Here is a 17659-nt window from a genome sequence, read left to right as displayed (position 1 = left end):
TATATAAAACATTGTGAGGACTCTCAAGAAACAAAAGAAATGATTAGGGAGCTCATAGTAAGGGATCTGTTAGGACCATTAAGGGGACGAGTCCATTAGAACTCAGATCAATAAAGGATCATTGGAACCATTAAGGAGGAGCTCCTAGTGGTCTTTTATTTGAGAGATAGATTATTGAAATACAATCAAGTTTCACATTGAAAATATATGAAAAAAATTCTGAGATTATAAAAGAAAAGATATCTATATTGGTATGAGGCCTTTTAAATACAATCTAAAAATAAAATTCTGAAGACTTAAATCCAAAATGAACAGTATCATACTATACCTTTACTATGTGTGTGAATCCAAATTAAATAACCGCCGAGGCATAGTTGAGTTGGTTACGACGCAACAGAATTGCAGAAGAGAGCAAGGATTCGAATCCTGACGAAATCAAGCAACACCCTCCTGCGTCGTGATCAACTGTAATTTCTCGATTTACCTCCTCACATATGGTCGTGAGGCCGACCATGTGGGATTGTTAAAGTAGCAGATTCCACCTTTAGCAGAAGTGAATCCAAATTAAATAAGCTCAAAATGGACTACCATACCTTTACTACGTGTGTGAGTCCCAGTTAAAGAATGACTTGCTAAACTCTTCTATATGTGACACTTCAGTCATCATCTATTCATTTTAGAAAAGTAGAAAAGTGAGACTATATTATTGTGATGGAGCTACTGAGTCAATGACAAGTTTGATCTTCACTAATGCTTAAACAGCTTGAATGGCAGAAATTATCATGTCAGATACATTTTGCTTTCATTACAAAATTTCTTGGACTCGCAGCAATTGACATGGGAGGCCTTGTCTTGCCCTCAATGGCCTCACATCCTTACCTGACTTTAGTAAACAGACTACAGTTGTTCCTCTTCCCTGAAACAGGGATCAAAAAATAACAAGGATATGCTAACTTGTTGATGAGCACTTGCTTCTCTGAAAAAGGAAGATAAGTGTTCGTCTTCAGCTATTTGCATTTGTAATATTGATTGAATTTGCGCGTATTTTCTCCCGCCAATTCTCTCCCCACAATTTTGCCTCTGCCACGGCTTGTTCTCGGTCTAGATCCTTCTTCGAGAGCCCAGCTATTTCTCTCGGTGAGTCGTCTTTCTCGGATCGTTCAGGCTGCCATTTTCGTCCGGAAGCTCCCCCTTGATCATCCTTTGTGTTGATTCTTCCACCTCCGTGGATTTTTCTTTCCTCATTGTCACCTCCAGATTTGTTACTGGAGGTAGGTGAAGAATTGGGATCATAAGCTTGGCTTGCCAAGTAGGACAGAGCAGTTACAACATCCGCAATGGGAGGACGATTGGCAGCTTGTTCTTGGATGCACATTGAGGCTATAGCAAGTGCTTGGTGGAGGCCGCGCATAGGGAACCTGCCTTGCAGTTTGGGGTCAGCTAGCCTTGGGAGTTTCCTTCGATCGTTGAACATGGGCCTCACCTGGGGCAAAATAACCAGTTAAAGAAATATTTCAAACAATCGAAAATGAAAAGTGCAAGTTTAGACATTACGACTATCAAACATCAAGATACACAAACTCAAAATCAAATATTCATTCTATGATCCAAGTAATTTTCTCAACTATTCTTCCCCAATCCCAAAAAAAAAAATTCCACTTCCATTGGCAAAAGAAGATGAATGTATTCACTGTCTAGTCAAACCTTTATTCAGTCTAGATTTGATTCAAAAATATGAAAGATGGAACTATTGAAAGAGCAATAAATAAAGGATATCCAACACAGGTTTGAATCCAAGTATCCAACATAGTTGTTTCTATACATTTTTACATATGCAGATAGAAAGGGAATAAATGAAGAGTCCAAGTATTAGTTAGAGGTCAAAAGTGATGTCCATCCAAACATAAGAGATTACATTCTGATGTTGCAAAGCATTGAAATCCAAACACGATATGGTATACAACTCTGTTGTATATTTATAGATCAAATTTTATCCATATGTGAGACAAGCCGCAACTGAACTCCATGATATTCAAAATCAATATACTAGCATGAAACATTGACTTCAATGGCTACGAGAACAACAGAAAGCATACCCATGCAACCAGGTTTTGTTCACCATGTGGTTTTGTGCTATCAATTGCATTTCGCCCAGTTATCAATTCAAGAAGAACGACTCCAAAACTATAAACATCAGATTTCACTGTCAGCTGCCCTGTCATAGCATACTCTGGAGCACAATAGCCATAGGTGCCCATCACTCTTGTCGAAACATGAGATTTATCACCAGTCGGACCAAGCTTTGCGAGACCAAAGTCTGACAGCTTTGGATGAAAACCCTCACCCAATAGAATGTTGGAAGATTTGAAATCCCTATAAATGACTGGGGGGTTAGCTTTATCATGTAGATACTCCAACCCCTTGGCTGCACCTGCAGCAATTTTCATCCTTGTGTTCCAGTCCAGTGGTTCCTTGTCAGGCGGGAGATCTGAAATCATTCAAATTCTAATAAATCCAGATAATTCTGAGATCACTGAAGTTATTCGACTAAAAGATTATTTCCAGTTTAACTCTAATTAAACAAGGCCTATTGCCCAAATAGATGCATCATGATGTCAGTCAATGTGATTGTGCAAGAACAACAATCACAAAGGTGATGGAGAAGATATATGACAATCATTTTTCCAAATAAAAGAGATACCAACTAACTATTTAAAACACTAAAAAGAGCAAATAAAAACAAATAATATAGCACCACCCTATATCAACTTAAATCATCATATAGAAAACAAAAGCAAATAAATAGTACCTACAGGATCACTGAGGTTTGTTTCCTAAAAATATAAACTAGAGCTCAGGGGCCTTGATTTGATAACCAAAAGGTAGTCAATGACTGGACATTGTAGATCCCATTACTTAGGGGACATTGGGGATTGAAAATAACACCTATTCAGCATCTAGAATGGAGTGCTCAAGGTGAAAAATAAAAGATGTTCCCGTAGCATGTTTGCAGGTCAGGAGAATGGTCAATGCATGCAACCAGATAAGCCATTGATCACAATAGCCTAGATTTTGCAATCAACTTAATGCACCTTTTTGAGTTATTGAGATTTATGTACAGTCATGTATTTGATAATAATATGTATCTTGTATTACGTCTTCCTGATTTGCATGAATACTAAATATCTCAACTTGCATTACCAGAATAAGAATATGATCAAAAACAAGGCCAGTTGCCAACTTGTTTCTAATTATTTTCCTTAACAGAGCTAATAGTTACTTTTACACTTTATCAATGTTTGATGTAATATGTATCCAGCTCATGCATAGGTGGTTTAAATTATCATGATGGAAGAGTGAAAATGCATTTTCTAAAAATCTAGCAGCATATGGCTTGAATAAGCTGATGAAGAGACTCTGATCCAGTCATGGAATGCAAAACAAAAGAAAATTAATCAATTTTCAATGTTAAAGGAATTACAAGCATGCTACAACATTCTTCTTTCAACACCTTCGACATTAAGAGAATAAACGAGAAAAAGAGTTAAAGAAGAGAGTACAAAATCCAAACATGTGCAGTTAATAGTTAACACTATGTTGTTCTTGTGTTCTCTCTCACATACTACATATACGCATATACATATACATGTATAATATGCATGATGTGCAAAATTTATTATAAAAAAATGACAGTAAATGAAAATTAGAACTCATGAGACAGAAACAGTTGGAAAATGACAAAGAAATAGTACCAAGTAAATGATCTTCCAATGATCCTAATGGCAAAAATTCATAAACAAGAAGCCTTTGATCTCCATCAGCACAGTAACCTATAAGATTTACAAGATTTTGGTGATGCAATAGACTGAGCATCAACACCTCCACGAGAAATTCTCTATTTCCCTGAAGTCCACTCCTATCTAACTGCTTAACAGCCACGATCTGCCAACAGAATTGGACAACTAGACTTCAACAAAATAAACCCGAAACAAATTCAACTTTTAAAAAAGCAAGAAAATTTATGTGTAAGCGCACATGAATCCGCACACACATACTAAACATCTAAGATGGATATATAATCCTAGTCATATTTTCCTAGAAAATATCAGTTGCTGGCTAGCTTGTCCAAATAGATGGAGAGATTACACTGCAATTTCCGCAAAGTACTCATGAAAAACTAACCTGACCAGTGCTCTCAAGTTGGCCTTTGTACACACAGCCAAACCCGCCTTCTCCAAGAAAACACTCATCTCTGAAGTTTTTAGTAGCTGCTGCAAGTTCCCGGAAGGTAAATGTGTGTGCTGAAATGGTAGCACTGGACAGTTCCTTTTCTATCCCTGCATCCTTCTTTGATCCTGTATTGCTTCTAGGGTTAACACTATTAGCTCCTGTAAACCAACAAGAACATAGAAGAGGATAAGATTGATGTCGTATGAAACAGTAATGACCAAACAGCTATTACATGACCAGGTCAATAATGGGGAAAAAACACATCAAAGGGGAAATTGACCAATTTTAACCATCCATACGCTCTATTAATCATAGAATCAAAAAGCAAACGAGAATCAAGTTCATATATTGTTGCCCTAAAATGACCAGTTTCATCAAGTTCAAAACACGTCAAACAACCAACCAAAAGATCAACCGGCATCAACTAGTTCGCATAAACATGCATTCGGGCCATATGTGTCATATCGCTAAACCCTAGAACGGATCCGCCCAAAGACCAGCATTGGGGCGATGACAGAAAAAAAAAAAAAAGGAAGAAAGAGGAAAATGAAACAGAAACAAACCAGTAGACACTCGATGGACGTGAGGAGGGGCCATGGGGTGCTCTTCCAGCGCATCATCTTTCCGACTTCCCAGATTGAGCGCCTCTCCCCGCGTCGATTCGAAGCACCGGAAGCAACCCATCTTCCGGGGGGTCAGATCCGAGCTCAAGGCGCGGACAACCCCTAAAGATCAGATTTTTTAGGCGCGGCGCCGATACACTACCCCTCTCCTCCGCCGCCGCCAAATAGATTCCATGCATCAAAGTGGATTGCTCGTGGATCGGCGGCGATCGATCATGGGAACTACATCGACTTTCGGGTCCGGAAAAAGGGTTACGGGGAAGGGCCGGCGCGGCGTGTCTGCGTCGGCTCCACATGCGCTGATGCGCCGTCGTTTAATAAGAATCTATAAATATGTTTTTTATTCACTAATATAATATCACAAATTATTTTTTTAAATCAATATTATAAATATATATATATACAAATCTGATATTATGCGCGACCCGCACTGCGCGATCTTGTGCACGACACAGCGCCCTCGCTGCGCCATCTAACCATCGTTGACCGCCGGACCGGGCTCGATCGACGCGCCACTGGTCGACGCGTCGATCGATGTTAGATTCCGAACGGATTGTGGATAGAATCTGACGTAATTTGACCGGAACGCGATCGACTGTGACACGCGTCGTTTCCGACCAAATCGCGATCGGATTCTGGTCAAATCGCGACTGAAGACCGGTCGGGGAAGGACCGACATGCGATGGCGGTCTTTCCTTGGTCGGTCTCCGATCGCGATTTGGTCGAAATCCGACTGCGATTTGGTCGGAAACGGACGTGCGCCATTGCTGGCCGCGTTTCGATCAAATTGCACCGGATTTCGACCACAATCGGTCGGAATCCGATGTCGACCAACGTACCGGTGAGTGGCGCGTCGATCGGGCCGGAGCCGACGGTCGGCAGTGGCCAGACGGTGCGACGGGGGTCAGGGGCGGAATACCATTCCCACATTTGGACGGTCAAATCTGACGTGCGATCGCATGATGGACGGTGGATCACGTGTCGCGCACGAGGGAAGTCGCGCATAATATCAAAATCGTGTATATATATATATATATATATATTATAATTTTGGTGTTTGAATTTTCGATCAGATAAATCTAGAACAGTGGATTCATTGTGCTCCCAGTAATTTTGCAATTCAAAGAAAATAACAGAACAATAAATTAAAGTATTCATCTGATCATTTTATTCTTTTTCTAGTAAAATCTCTGCTCCGATCAGTTGAAGGTGGTGCAATCTCGCCTGATCTCTCCCTCCGTCCCCGTCAACACTTTGAACCTTCCCAGCCTGACCATGGCCACCGCGAAGGCCTGGAAGAACTCCGTCTGGTTCGCCGCGAACAGCTCGACCGCCGGCCTAGACAAGCTGTGGGAGTACAGGTCCTGGTCGGAGGTGAAGACGCCGCGGCCGCCGATCAGGTTCTTGTAGTAGAGGTTGTCGAAGACGAGCGGCGTGAAGGTGTCCATGTTGACGGCGATGGCGGGGTCCACGTTGCGGGGGCAGACGCGGTGGAGCTCGCGCACGAGCCCCGGGTCCATGGACGGGTCGACGGCGCCGGGGGTGTTGTTGAAGTCGTAGATGCGGCTGAAGAGGGGGGCGCAGTGGGTGAAGCCGACGGTGTGGGCGCCGGAAAGGGCGACCATTTCTTTTACCGTCAGGCGGCGTTCCCCGTAGAATTTCACGAGGCTGTTGAAGTCGCTGTCGGGGTGGGGGAGATTGCCGGAGACGACGGAGGCTTGGGAGGTAAGGCCGTCGCGCCGCCCGAGCTCCACCGGGAAGTAGGGCCCACCGTTCTGATGAACAGGAAAGGAGAATTAACAAAATGACACATAAAGTAAATCATATAACACGTTCGCCCTTGAAGTTAACATTTTAGGAGTGAAGTGTATAATTATTTTAAAACCGGGGGGTATCGTGAATATTCTCTCATAGAAAACTAGAAAAGGAAGAAGGAAGAGAGAAAGAGAACAGCAAACTGACGAGGACGACGACGTCTCTTGCGGCCATGGCGAGGATGTCGGCGCAGGAAACTACGCCGGGGCACTGCGCCTCCACCGCCTTCTTGGCCCTGATCACGGTGTCGAATCCGTCGCCGGCGAGCGAGAGGCTGTCAGGCGCGTCCTTCTCGGCGTCGCCTCGAGCATTCGCGATCATCACGGAGGCGTCGCAGCCCTGGCAACTCAATATATATTACTATTGCGACTTCTCTTCTCTACAAAAATGGAAAAGAAGAACAAGAAGAACACCTGGATGATGCAATCATGGAAGAAGAGTCGCAAGGCCGACGTAGCCGCCAACGTGATCTTGAACTTATGTGTAACAGCTTCCCTAACGATGGCCTCCACGTTGGGGCACGAGGATTTATAGAAGTTCGTCCACAACTGAGCATCAGCTCTCTCTGTTTCCATCGACACCATTACGGCCACCAGCAGCAGCAGCCATCGCAACGACTTCATCTCCCATTTCTCCATTGAATCAAGAACGCAGAGGATCAAGAAAGAAGAAGAAGACAGAGAGAAAGAACTCCAAATGATTTCTTTATAATATCGTTAAACTAATTGTTTAGGCATTTGAAAGTTGCTATTTGTTGTTATCAAGCTGTAGAGTAAAAGAAAATTAAATCGTTTCCTAGAAAGGAGTTCTTTATAGTCATGAAATTATAAATTAATATTTCTTAAAGCAATTAAAAGTTGTTTCTTACTACTTTGGTAGTCCAATATATTATTAAAAAATTTGAAATAATGAAATTATATTCTTAGTGTTAATGGCATATTTATTTTTATCAAAAAATAATTGTAAATTAATTAGCAAACAAGCCAAATGATATTATATTATTTGTTGTTGAATTAAACCAACAATGATGTAAAATATACATTAAAATATAAAATATTAACTAACATATAATATTTAAAATATATGGAACATAATCAAATCATATAATAAAAATATTTTGTCTTGCAATTTTGGTAGCAAAATTATTAATTAAAATTTTATAATCAAGATGTTCAATTATCTTTTCTCAATAGATAATATAGGTAATTTTTTTCAATCTTTTTTATAACATAGTTGATCGTAGATAAATTTTGAACAACTAAATCATGATTATCAATATGAGAATTTCCATCATTGCCTTAAATATTATTTTGAATTTTTTACAAAATGTCAATAAATGATCATCAACAACACATCTTAACCTTTCCAAACTAAATAAAAACTCAGAATAATTGTATAATTTTGAAATTGTTTAAATCGAGTTTGTAGTGAAGAAATAACTTGATCCATTAAAAAGAAAAAATAATTAACTCTGAAAAATTATTCAACTAATTATGTTATCTCATCACCGCGTCACTTTTCATCATATGATCTCTTTCTTGAATAATATGTTTTCCTTTGAATATAGATTCTACTCTCATTTCACTTGTCATTTGTGTAGTTTTTGTCATTATCTTATCAAACACAGATTCTCTACTATTTTATAGCAACATCAATATCGATATTTTTAGCTTGGAAAAGTTTACTCATAGTGTTAATTGCATGTACTATAATTAAACCAAATTACTTTATCAACCAATAATTCAAATTTCTAAGTTTATATGTGGCTAAGGACAACTTCACTCTTTGTCCTAGCTAGGATCACTTGTATCTACCAAATCAATCAAAGCATGATCTCTTTCTTCCAAAATATCATCCAATATTATTTTACCATGGTAGAATTTAATGAATCATTACACAACACAATATATTACAAGAGAACATTTGTTTTTCATGAATTTAGTTGCTATTGATATCTCTGTATCAATTTATTTTTAATTTTAGAACCAAGATATTTATAATGCATATCTTGTGTTGAATATAACAAATATGCTCTCAAGATAGTTATTATTCACTTCAATATTAATCCTCAATGTTCTTTTCCTTGTTAATAATTAAGATGCCAACTCAAATTATGACAAACTTTGTAACTCTTCATTAACTAATTGATGAATTTTATTATGACATTTTCAGTCTCGCGCGAATAACTTACAATAAACGTAAAATAGTTTGTCTAAAAAAATTAAATAAATTAGTCATTTTCTATATATCACTTATTTATGCTCTTACAAGCATTCTAAGATATTAGAAAATTTTAAATTGTTTCCCTCTTTTGAGTTATTCTCTTTTATATGAGTTTTAATGCATTAAATATTCTACATTTTCAAAATTTAGGATGCTGTTATTTTAAGACAAAAGTGATTACATCTTGGAATCTACCAACACAATATTATCTTACAAGTGGTGCTAAACTCTCATCTTTATTTTTGTTTCATATTTTAGATGTTCAAATTTCACTCCATTAATATTCCTAAAGGTAAATAATCTTGATGACCTTCATAATTTATGTACTCTCTTCTCTATTTTACAATTAATTAGAAGATATTTGTTAATTATTTGAAAGGATCCATTCTCAAAAACTACATTTGTTAATTATGCTTGAAAGAATAATAAATGGTAATTAGATATCACTCTTGACTCTTCTGTAAAAGGTGGAATCCGTCATCCAGTGGCTCCATACTATCGATCTCACAATTATCTATGAGAAGGTAAATATTCGAGAAATTACAGTTAATCACGCCAGAGTATATAAGATATTATCTCGACTTCGTCAAGATTCGAACTCTTGTCCAGAGTCTTTTGACCCGATTTAGCTATCTGAAAGATCTCCAATTCATTTTGCAATTCAACGAAAATAACAGGAACAATAAATTAAAGTATTCATCTGATCATATTATTCTTTTTAATGAAATGAAATCTCTTCTCTGATCAGTTGAAGGCGGTGCAATCTCGCCTGATCTCTCCCTCCGTCCCCGTCAACACTTTGAACCTTCCCAGCCTGACCATGGCCGCCGAGAAGGCCTGGAAGAACTCGGTTTGGTTCGCTGCGAACAGCTCGACCGCCGGCTTAGTCGTGGCGTCGGTGAACAGCTCCTGGTCGGAGGAGAAGATGCCGCGGCGGGCGACCAGGTTCTTGTAGTAGACGTTGTCGAAGACGAGCGGGGTGTTGATGTCCATGTTGACGGCGATGGCGGGGTCCACGTTGCGGGGGCAGACGCTCTTGAGCTCGGCTGACGAGCGCCGGGTCCATGGACGGGTCGACGGCGCCGGGGACGTTGTTGAAGTTGTAGATGCGGTTGAAGAGGGGGGCGCAGTGGGTGAAGCCGACGGTGTGGGCGCCGGAAAGGGCGACCAAATCAGTTGGCGTCAGGTGGCGTACCACGAAGAAGGTCAGGAGGGTGCGGAAGTCGTTGTCGGGGTGGGGGAGATTGCCGGCGACGACGGAGGCTTGGGAGGTCAGGCCGTCGCGCCGCCCGAGCTCCACCGGGAAGTAGGGCCCACCGTTCTGATTAACAGGAAAGGAGAATTAACAAAATGCCACATAAAGTAAATCATAAAACACACCTCGCCCTTGAAGTTCAAATTTTAGGAGTGAAGTGTAAATTGTTTTAAAACCGGGGGTAAACTATATAAAGCTAAAAGGAAGAAGAAGAGAACAGAAAACTGACGAGGACGACGACGTCTCTTGCGGCCATGGCGAGGATGTCGGCGCAGGAAACTACGCCGGGGCACTGCGCCTCCACCGCCTTCTTGGCCCTGATCACGGTGTCGAATCCGTCGCTGGCGAGCGAGAGGTTATCCGGCGCGTCCTTCTCGGCGTCACCTCGAGCATTCGCGATCATCACGGAGGCGTCGCAGCCCTGCCAACTCAATATATATTACTATCGCGACTTCTCTACTCTACAAAAATAGAAAAGAAGAACAAGAAGAACACCTGAATGAAGCAATCATGGTAGAAGAGTCGCAGGGTCGCCGTAGCCGCCAACGTAATCTTGAACTTATGTGTAACAGCTTCCTTAACGATGGCCTCCACGTTGGGGCACGAGGATTTGTAGAAGTCCGTCCACAACTGAGCATCAGCTCTCTCTGTTTCCATCGACACCATTACGGCCGCCAGCAGCAGCAGCCATCGTCAAAATTACTTCACATATAGTAGCCATTGTTTAAAAAGTTTTGACTAAAATTACCTAAAGCCAAAATGTTCTAAATTTAATCAATTTTAATTAAAATTATTACATATATTAACATTTGGATTCCAAACTGTTATAAAATTTTGGAATGAATATATTTTGCCGTTATTAATATATTTGATATTATAAAATTATAAATGAAATTCTAATTATTTTTCTGAAATATTCAATAAAATTAATACAAAATCACTTTAAAAAACAAATTAATAATCCACAGATTTTGTTAGCGTTGGCGGCGGGCGGTCTCAGCCTGTAATATTCCAAGAGGTTTGAATGCCGCTTACCGCCACCGGGCAGTGAACATACCCGCGCTGCCGCCAGCGCTCGGACACGAGATTGCTCACTGCTGGGCGTTCAGCATTCAAAAACCGTCGCGGTGAACTTACCGAACAGTGAGCTGATCTACTCCCCAAATCCAACCCCACTCGTCTTCTTTATTCTCGTCCAGTTCCATCCCCATTTTTTCTCGATCTGGAAGCAGCAAGAAATTACGATCGAGGTAAGCTGCAATTAGTTGACTTCCTGTCCGATTTCTCTTTAATCAGTCGGTTTTTTTCTTGAATTCATGGTGTTTGATCGCGTCTTTCGATCTCCGAGAATGGCTTTGTAAGATTTCTAGGGTTTGCGATTCGATGAAAAAAATTCAGACTTTCTTAGGGTTTTACCTTTCCAGTCCGTATGGATTCTGAGAATAAGGCCGGAGATGGCTTCCTCGACCTCAACTTCGCTGCTGGAGAACAGCCGGAAACCCTAACCGGAGTGGAGGAAGATGAGCAAGCTGAGGAGGCGATTGGCAAACACGATGACGGGACGGACTCCGGAGGTGGCGCTTTAGCTGAAACGGGGAAGCTTATTGTGGAAGTCGAAGACACGGAGGCAGACGATGATGTGGTTGATGAGAAATTGGAGGCAGTGGAGTTTGAAGACCGAAGTGCTGCAAGGGAAAGTGAACGAGGATCCAGTGCAAAGCGAAAGAAGGGAAGACGGCGGAAATCTGCTGTGGTTCTTGATGAGCATGATTCTTGTTGCTACCTTCAGGATGAGAACAAGACTGTGTTTGCAGTTTCTGATTTGGTATGGGGTAAGGTGAGGAGCCACCCGTGGTGGCCGGCTCAAATATTCGATCCTTCTGATGCGTCTGAGATGGCATTGAACAATCGGAAAAAGGATCACTATCTAGTTGCGTATTTCGGAGACAAAACCTTTGCTTGGTGTGATGATTCACAGTTGAAGCCTTTCCAGAAACACTTTTCGCAGTTGGCAAACCAAAACAGCATGGATGCGTTTCTAACTGCTAAGGATGCTGCGCTCCAGGAGGTGTCGCGGCGTGTTGATTTGGGAATGACATGCTGCTGTTTTAGGGATGAAAGTTATGCTAGACTTCAGGACTCCAAGTTTGAGAATGCTGGTGTATGGGAAGGAACTCCCAACTATCCTGTTAACAGGTCTTGGATTGCAAGCTCCTTTGATCCTCTTAGGTTAATTGGTTCTCTCCAGGCATTGGCACGGTCTCCGAATGAAGGGGTAGACAAGTTGGAGCTTGTAATATTCAAATCTCAGTTGAAAGCCTTCTATCGCGCAAAAGGGTATTCGGAACTTCCGGTGTTTGTTATTGGGGCAGGACTAGAGGATAACATTGAGGATTCTGCACCAAAATTTTTGGATAGTGCTTCTAGGAAGACTAAGTTAGGCGACAAAGGGAGCTCAGTTGGCAAAGAGAAGCATGGTTTGGCATCTAAGGAAAAGATATCGGATAAAGAAGTTGCTGGCCTCTTAAGTTCAACTTCTTCTGATGAAGGTTCTATGAAGACAAAGTTAAGAGATAAAGGGGGTTCAGTTATCAAAGAGAAACAAGGTTCACGATCCAAGAACAAAAGATCGGACAAAGAAGTTGTTGATCGCCCAAATCGAACTTCTAAGACAAAGTCGAAAGACAGAGGGTGGTCAGTTGGCAAAGAGGAGCAGAGTCCACCATCCAAGCTGAAAAAATCAGGTAAAAGATTTGTCGATCCCTCTTCAGATAATGATTCGAGAAAGACAAAGTCAGTAGGTAAGCGGAGCTCTGTTGGCACAGAGAGACATGTAGTTGAATCCGGCAAGAAAAGGAAGAGTGTATCTAAACTGATCGAAGAGAGTGATCATCAGGGTCGGGATGATGACAAAGGTGCTTCTGAAAGAAATACCTCGCGTTCATCTCGCAGAAAACTGGAAGTAGAGGATTTTGATGTCGATGATATAGGGAAGGGAAAGGAGAAGAAACTTGATGCGTTGGGAGATTTCATGACCAAATCACAGACTTCAAGTTCTAGACAACAGTCCAAGTTCGGGGAACTCATGCGCCGAGTGGCAGGGCAGATGACAGGGTCACCTCCTATGCTCAAGCCTAATGGTGAAACAGTTGGTAGAAGCTCATCCAAAGTGACCCGCAGAAAACGGGGCAGCAGTGCTATCCTTAAACAGAAGACGACTCTGCGAGAAACTAATAGTGTCTCAAATGAAAATTCCTCAGATGAGATGCTTCCAGCAGGCACTGCAGTTGATCCAGCACCATCACTCCCATTGAGCACAATGTCGGATACGAATTCGGAGGGCAATTCGTTAAATCCGAGTAACAGGTCCTCAGAGTTTTCACCAAAACATTCCTTGCCTGTTGAAGCTGAACCAGAGACGACCTTTTCAGGTATGCCGTCTGTGTGATCCTTTTTTGTTGTTCTTATTATGTGGACCAAGATGCTCATTGAATTCTATCATCCATGATCGTTCAGTTCACGAGAACGAAGCTATTTCAGAGGAGATGCACGTTGATGCCCATGGCTGAGACGAATGGGTATGCCGTTCTGGATGGCCAAACTTAGCTCTTATAGAATTTTACCTTTTTCTCATCGGCCGATTTTAGTTCTTTGAGCTGCTATATCGTTCTCATTGTGCAATACTGATTTGCTTCGCCCAAATGCCTTGATAATATAAGCTACTCCATAATCATTTATGGGTTTGTTGTAGTTGTGTTAGTAGTACACTGAGCTCTTTCTGTAGAGACGGGGCACATCCTAAGCATCTCATGCAGAATTTAACCCTTCTGTTGGCTTAACTATTAGTGGTTGCCAGTCATTCATATGATTTATGGACAGAATTTTTAGTTTTCATCAGTCAGAAATGGGAATGATGACCACTAAATCCCCGATAAAGCTCTCCTTAATTTGAGTTGTTTTATGATAAGATTCATGGGCTCAGATTATAAGTGTCTAGCGATAAACGTGAGAGAAATAAGCTTAAACCACTTGCAATAGAGGGAAACTCATCTGCTCATACGCAAAACCAAAATATTCATATGATAAAACAACATGGACAGCGTTCATACGCAATCAAATTAACAACTGTGCTTGGTAGAGATGTAAAGCCAAAACCTGAACATTTGCTAATAGTTTATTAAAAAGAAGCTTCAAACCTTGCGCATGCATCAACCCTTTCAGAAATAACCCACTTCCTCAAGCCGTAATTCCGAATCTATGTTCAGAAACAAGGTTAAACGATCAGCATGTTTGCGAAATTTGTAGTTTTTACTTATGGATGAGTGAAAGAACACGCACCCTAATTCCGAAAGCTTCAAGTGTGATTCGGCATAGTCAGCAAAGAAAGCATCCTCATCCTGAAGGGAAGTCGTTTTAATGTTTTAGTGCAAATTGTTGGATCAATTTTAAGAGAAGAGGATTTGGAAATATGGTAAGGCATACAGCAGCATATTTCTCAACCAGGGGGCGGAAAACAGGATCATCTAAAAGAGTCTTGTCGGAAGGCAGCTGGAGAAGGCCCTCTTTCTCACCACTTAGCAGTTCCCTGCGAGTGAAGATATAAAAACACATCAGTGAAAAGGCATATGTATTTATCTCAGAGAGAAAGATCTTTACTTGAAGTAGGAGTTGTCGAAGATGAGGGGATTGGCGGTCCAGGCTCCCTCGAAACCGGAACGCTCCTTGTGGCATCTTCCCTGAAGGGAGTTGAATGTGCCTTAGCAAACAAAGTTTGCAGATTAATAGGATGCTATCACCAACATATTGAGGCAAAAGGTACCAGAGTGTGGCCACCAGAGAGTGCAACTATGTCCTGATCACTGAGACCCATTTGCACACCAAACACCTGTCTGAGGTGGTCAGAACCTGAATGAACAAATGTTATTAGAACAATTTTGAAAGAGAATTTACTCCAGAAGATTGTTTGAACAGAAAATGCTCAAGAAATCGACCCAACTATTGTGAGAATATAGACAGGAGCCTGGACGATTGAATCATTTTAAGAGAATTAATGTTCAGACCATTCAGACAAATGCCAAAGAAAAAATAGCAACTTTGATACATATTTAGTTTTCTAAAAGTCACGTACTTCGACAAGTGAACAAAACCAACGATGTATTTGACTCAAGAATGTCTACACAAGCCTTGGACTACATACCTTTTGTGGCATCAGGAAGGCGACCTTCCTCAGGAGGTTGGGGTTTGTCCTGAAATAGACAAAGTATGCACACAATTAGTGTGAATTGTTATTGAATAGATGAAATTTCTTAATGGTGATCTTCACCAACTAATCTCTAAGAAAACTTTAGTCACACTTAGTGAGATACCTTAACTATACAAAAAAAAAAGTCCTAGCGATAATGCAAGATGAACAGGAACAGTGGTGCTACACGGTCAATATTATTTTTAAATTGAGAGTTTGAGAAATAAAATTGCCTCGTATATGCTTAGTAGTTTTATTACTCGAAGTGAGCACATGGTGACATAAAGACATATGGGTGCAGCATAGACATAGGCGTGGCTAGTAGCACAATGCATGCCTATGAGTGAGGCAAACCATGTAGATTATATAAACAACATATTAACAAAAGGCTTTTGACCTAGATTTTGGTAGTTGTCTTAGTATTTGTATTGATTGTTGTTTTTCTCTCTCGTGAAGGGTATGGATGGTAAGAGCACCAAAACAAGGTTTTTCTTCATAGGGGGAACATTAGGCATCCAGTAACACTTAAGATGAGGTATGTGTTATCTATTTGAGAGACTCATCTAGTGTGGGTGAAAACTTATTGTTAGTGTTTATGAAAAGTTGTGCCATGTTACGTATGTCTCTTTAAGATTTATGTGTAAGCTGAACAATATATGGTATGTGTATGAAGAATTATCCCAAGTTACTCATCTCTTTATGGTTTGTGTTGAAGAATTACCCTAATCAAGGTAGCCTTACATTGACTTCATATTTGATTCACATGAATAGTTATTCGATTTCCAATGAATCATGATGGAAACCTTACAGTTAATGTGAAAACTTCATTGGAATGCTCCATGAGAATGTGGCATTCCCATTTTACTTGGATTCCTAGTCAAGTAATGTTGCCTTACCTTACATTAACATGAAAGTTATTCCATTTCCAATGAATCATGAAGGAATAATTAATCTTTATGTTTTGTTCTAATTTTCAAATAAAATACCCAGAACACAATACAGAATAGTCATTCCTCTCATCAACCTAATCCCAGATCTATCCAATTTTTTCCTTCAAAGAAGTCATAAAGAAACCATTTAGTTGCAGAGACATTTCAGACTTAACGGAAACAAATATTTGCCTACAACTTGCACAAAATCCATACTTCCATTCTATTGGTACTATATTTTCCACCAATAATTACTCAATTTTTTAACAATTCTGTTGAGCAAGTCAAATATGGTGTAACTTGGCATATTTGGTTAATCTTCATAAGCAATATATATTGAGAAAATCTTATATTGCCATATTTGGGTTTTATAGGCGATTTCTAGACATATAAAACTAGCATTCATGGGAATTTATCACCCATTGACCAAACGCCCCAAATCTACGAGACAAATCAAACCATTGTCAAACCCCCAATTCGAATAACTATGCATCTCATCTGATCAATAATAACTAAGACACGAAATTTTTATACTTGAGAACGAAATTAGAGATAGGGAAGTAGATTCACACCTCCCGTCCGGGATGAAAAGGAATTTCTGGCCCTCCGGTGATCTCGACGGCAACAACTCCCGCGAGCTGCCAAGTAATTAAACATTTTCAAAACTAACGATTTATTTGAGATCGACACAAGGATCAAGACGGATCTAGAAAACCTGGTAGAAATCAGCATAGGAGAGGATGGGGAACTGCTCCTTGATCGGTTCGAGAAGCCTGACAGCGATGTCGAGGCCGCTGTTGGCGGCGTGAGCGAGCTCCTCCGGGTACTTCATCGTCCCGAACGGCCCTCCTGTCTTCGTGCTCACGTCGTACGTCCCCGCCGAGTGCCATCTGAGATCCAACAGATCGGCATCAAGAAGAAGAGGACGAAGAAAACGAAGAAAGAGATCGAAATGAAGCTTACGCGATGCGGAGCATGAGCGGGGCGCAGTTTTTCTCGGCGATGAGGCCACGGAGCTTCCGCTTGGCCTTCGCCACCGCCGCCTTGTACTCCTCGCTCACTTCCGGATACGATTTCCCAGCCATCTCGCCGCTGTCGCCCCTTCGATTCATCACCCTCCGTCACCACTCTTCCCTTTTATAGCCACAGCGAAGAGTGGAGCACAAGAGCCGGGGCCGTTGTCGTTTCTCCACCTTAGACTGCAATCTCCGCATATCGACGGCTGGGATGGAGCCAATAGGTGTGAACGCAGAAGATTCCTTCTCTTGTTTCCCAGACACGAAGTCTTCGAGTTATTCTGATTGGCTACTGCGGCGGGCCCCACAGGGCTAGTGGTCTGGGT

The 17659-nt window shown here is 41.0% G+C and overlaps 4 protein-coding genes and 1 pseudogene across 7 annotated transcripts; 1 reads left to right on the top strand and 4 right to left on the bottom strand.

Annotated features, from left to right (window-relative positions):
- Positions 1–724: 724 nt before the first annotated feature.
- Positions 725–5133, bottom strand: LOC141826327 (serine/threonine-protein kinase PBS1-like). The gene is made up of 5 exons (XM_074713570.1): positions 4794–5133; positions 4183–4388; positions 3753–3942; positions 2097–2488; positions 725–1483 (listed from the first exon to the last, which is right to left on the bottom strand). The coding sequence occupies exons 1-5, from the start codon at positions 4912–4914 to the stop codon at positions 1004–1006; spliced, it is 1389 nt and encodes a 462-aa protein (XP_074569671.1). The 5' UTR covers positions 4915–5133; the 3' UTR covers positions 725–1003.
- Positions 5134–6052: 919 nt separating this feature from the next.
- LOC141828619 (peroxidase 50-like) lies at positions 6053–7306 on the bottom strand. Its single transcript, XM_074716072.1, has 3 exons — positions 7082–7306; positions 6816–7007; positions 6053–6628 (listed from the first exon to the last, which is right to left on the bottom strand). Exons 1-3 carry the CDS (start codon positions 7304–7306, stop codon positions 6053–6055), a joined length of 993 nt encoding a protein of 330 aa, XP_074572173.1.
- Positions 7307–9635: 2329 nt separating this feature from the next.
- On the bottom strand, positions 9636–10812 carry LOC141828510 (peroxidase 55-like; annotated as a pseudogene).
- Positions 10813–11319: 507 nt separating this feature from the next.
- Positions 11320–16067, top strand: LOC141826325 (uncharacterized). 4 transcript variants are annotated; one of them, XM_074713566.1, is made up of 3 exons: positions 11320–11396; positions 11571–13577; positions 13663–13985. In XM_074713566.1, the coding sequence occupies exons 2-3, from the start codon at positions 11576–11578 to the stop codon at positions 13713–13715; spliced, it is 2055 nt and encodes a 684-aa protein (XP_074569667.1). In that variant the 5' UTR covers positions 11320–11396; positions 11571–11575; the 3' UTR covers positions 13716–13985. The 4 variants fall into 4 exon arrangements, with proteins under 4 accessions (XP_074569667.1, XP_074569670.1, XP_074569668.1 ...); XM_074713569.1 differs by adding an exon at positions 15845–16067 and having other exon boundaries at positions 11353–13577; positions 13663–13724; XM_074713567.1 differs by having other exon boundaries at positions 11356–11396; positions 11545–13577.
- On the bottom strand, positions 14204–17446 carry LOC141826329 (L-ascorbate peroxidase 2, cytosolic). Its single transcript, XM_074713573.1, has 9 exons — positions 17281–17446; positions 17033–17207; positions 16890–16955; positions 15344–15392; positions 14966–15051; positions 14803–14882; positions 14629–14731; positions 14485–14543; positions 14204–14401 (listed from the first exon to the last, which is right to left on the bottom strand). Exons 1-9 carry the CDS (start codon positions 17427–17429, stop codon positions 14383–14385), a joined length of 786 nt encoding a protein of 261 aa, XP_074569674.1. The 5' UTR covers positions 17430–17446; the 3' UTR covers positions 14204–14382.
- Between the last annotated feature and the right edge of the window lie 213 nt (positions 17447–17659).

This window comes from Curcuma longa, chromosome 4 (genome assembly GCF_044706935.1).
Source record: "Curcuma longa cultivar G26 ecotype Majalengka, Jawa Barat chromosome 4, ITB_CL_G26_1.1, whole genome shotgun sequence".
Taxonomy (NCBI): Eukaryota; Viridiplantae; Streptophyta; class Magnoliopsida; order Zingiberales; family Zingiberaceae; genus Curcuma; species Curcuma longa.
Note: the sequence above shows the minus strand (reverse complement) of the source record. Positions and strands in the feature narration are given on the sequence as shown.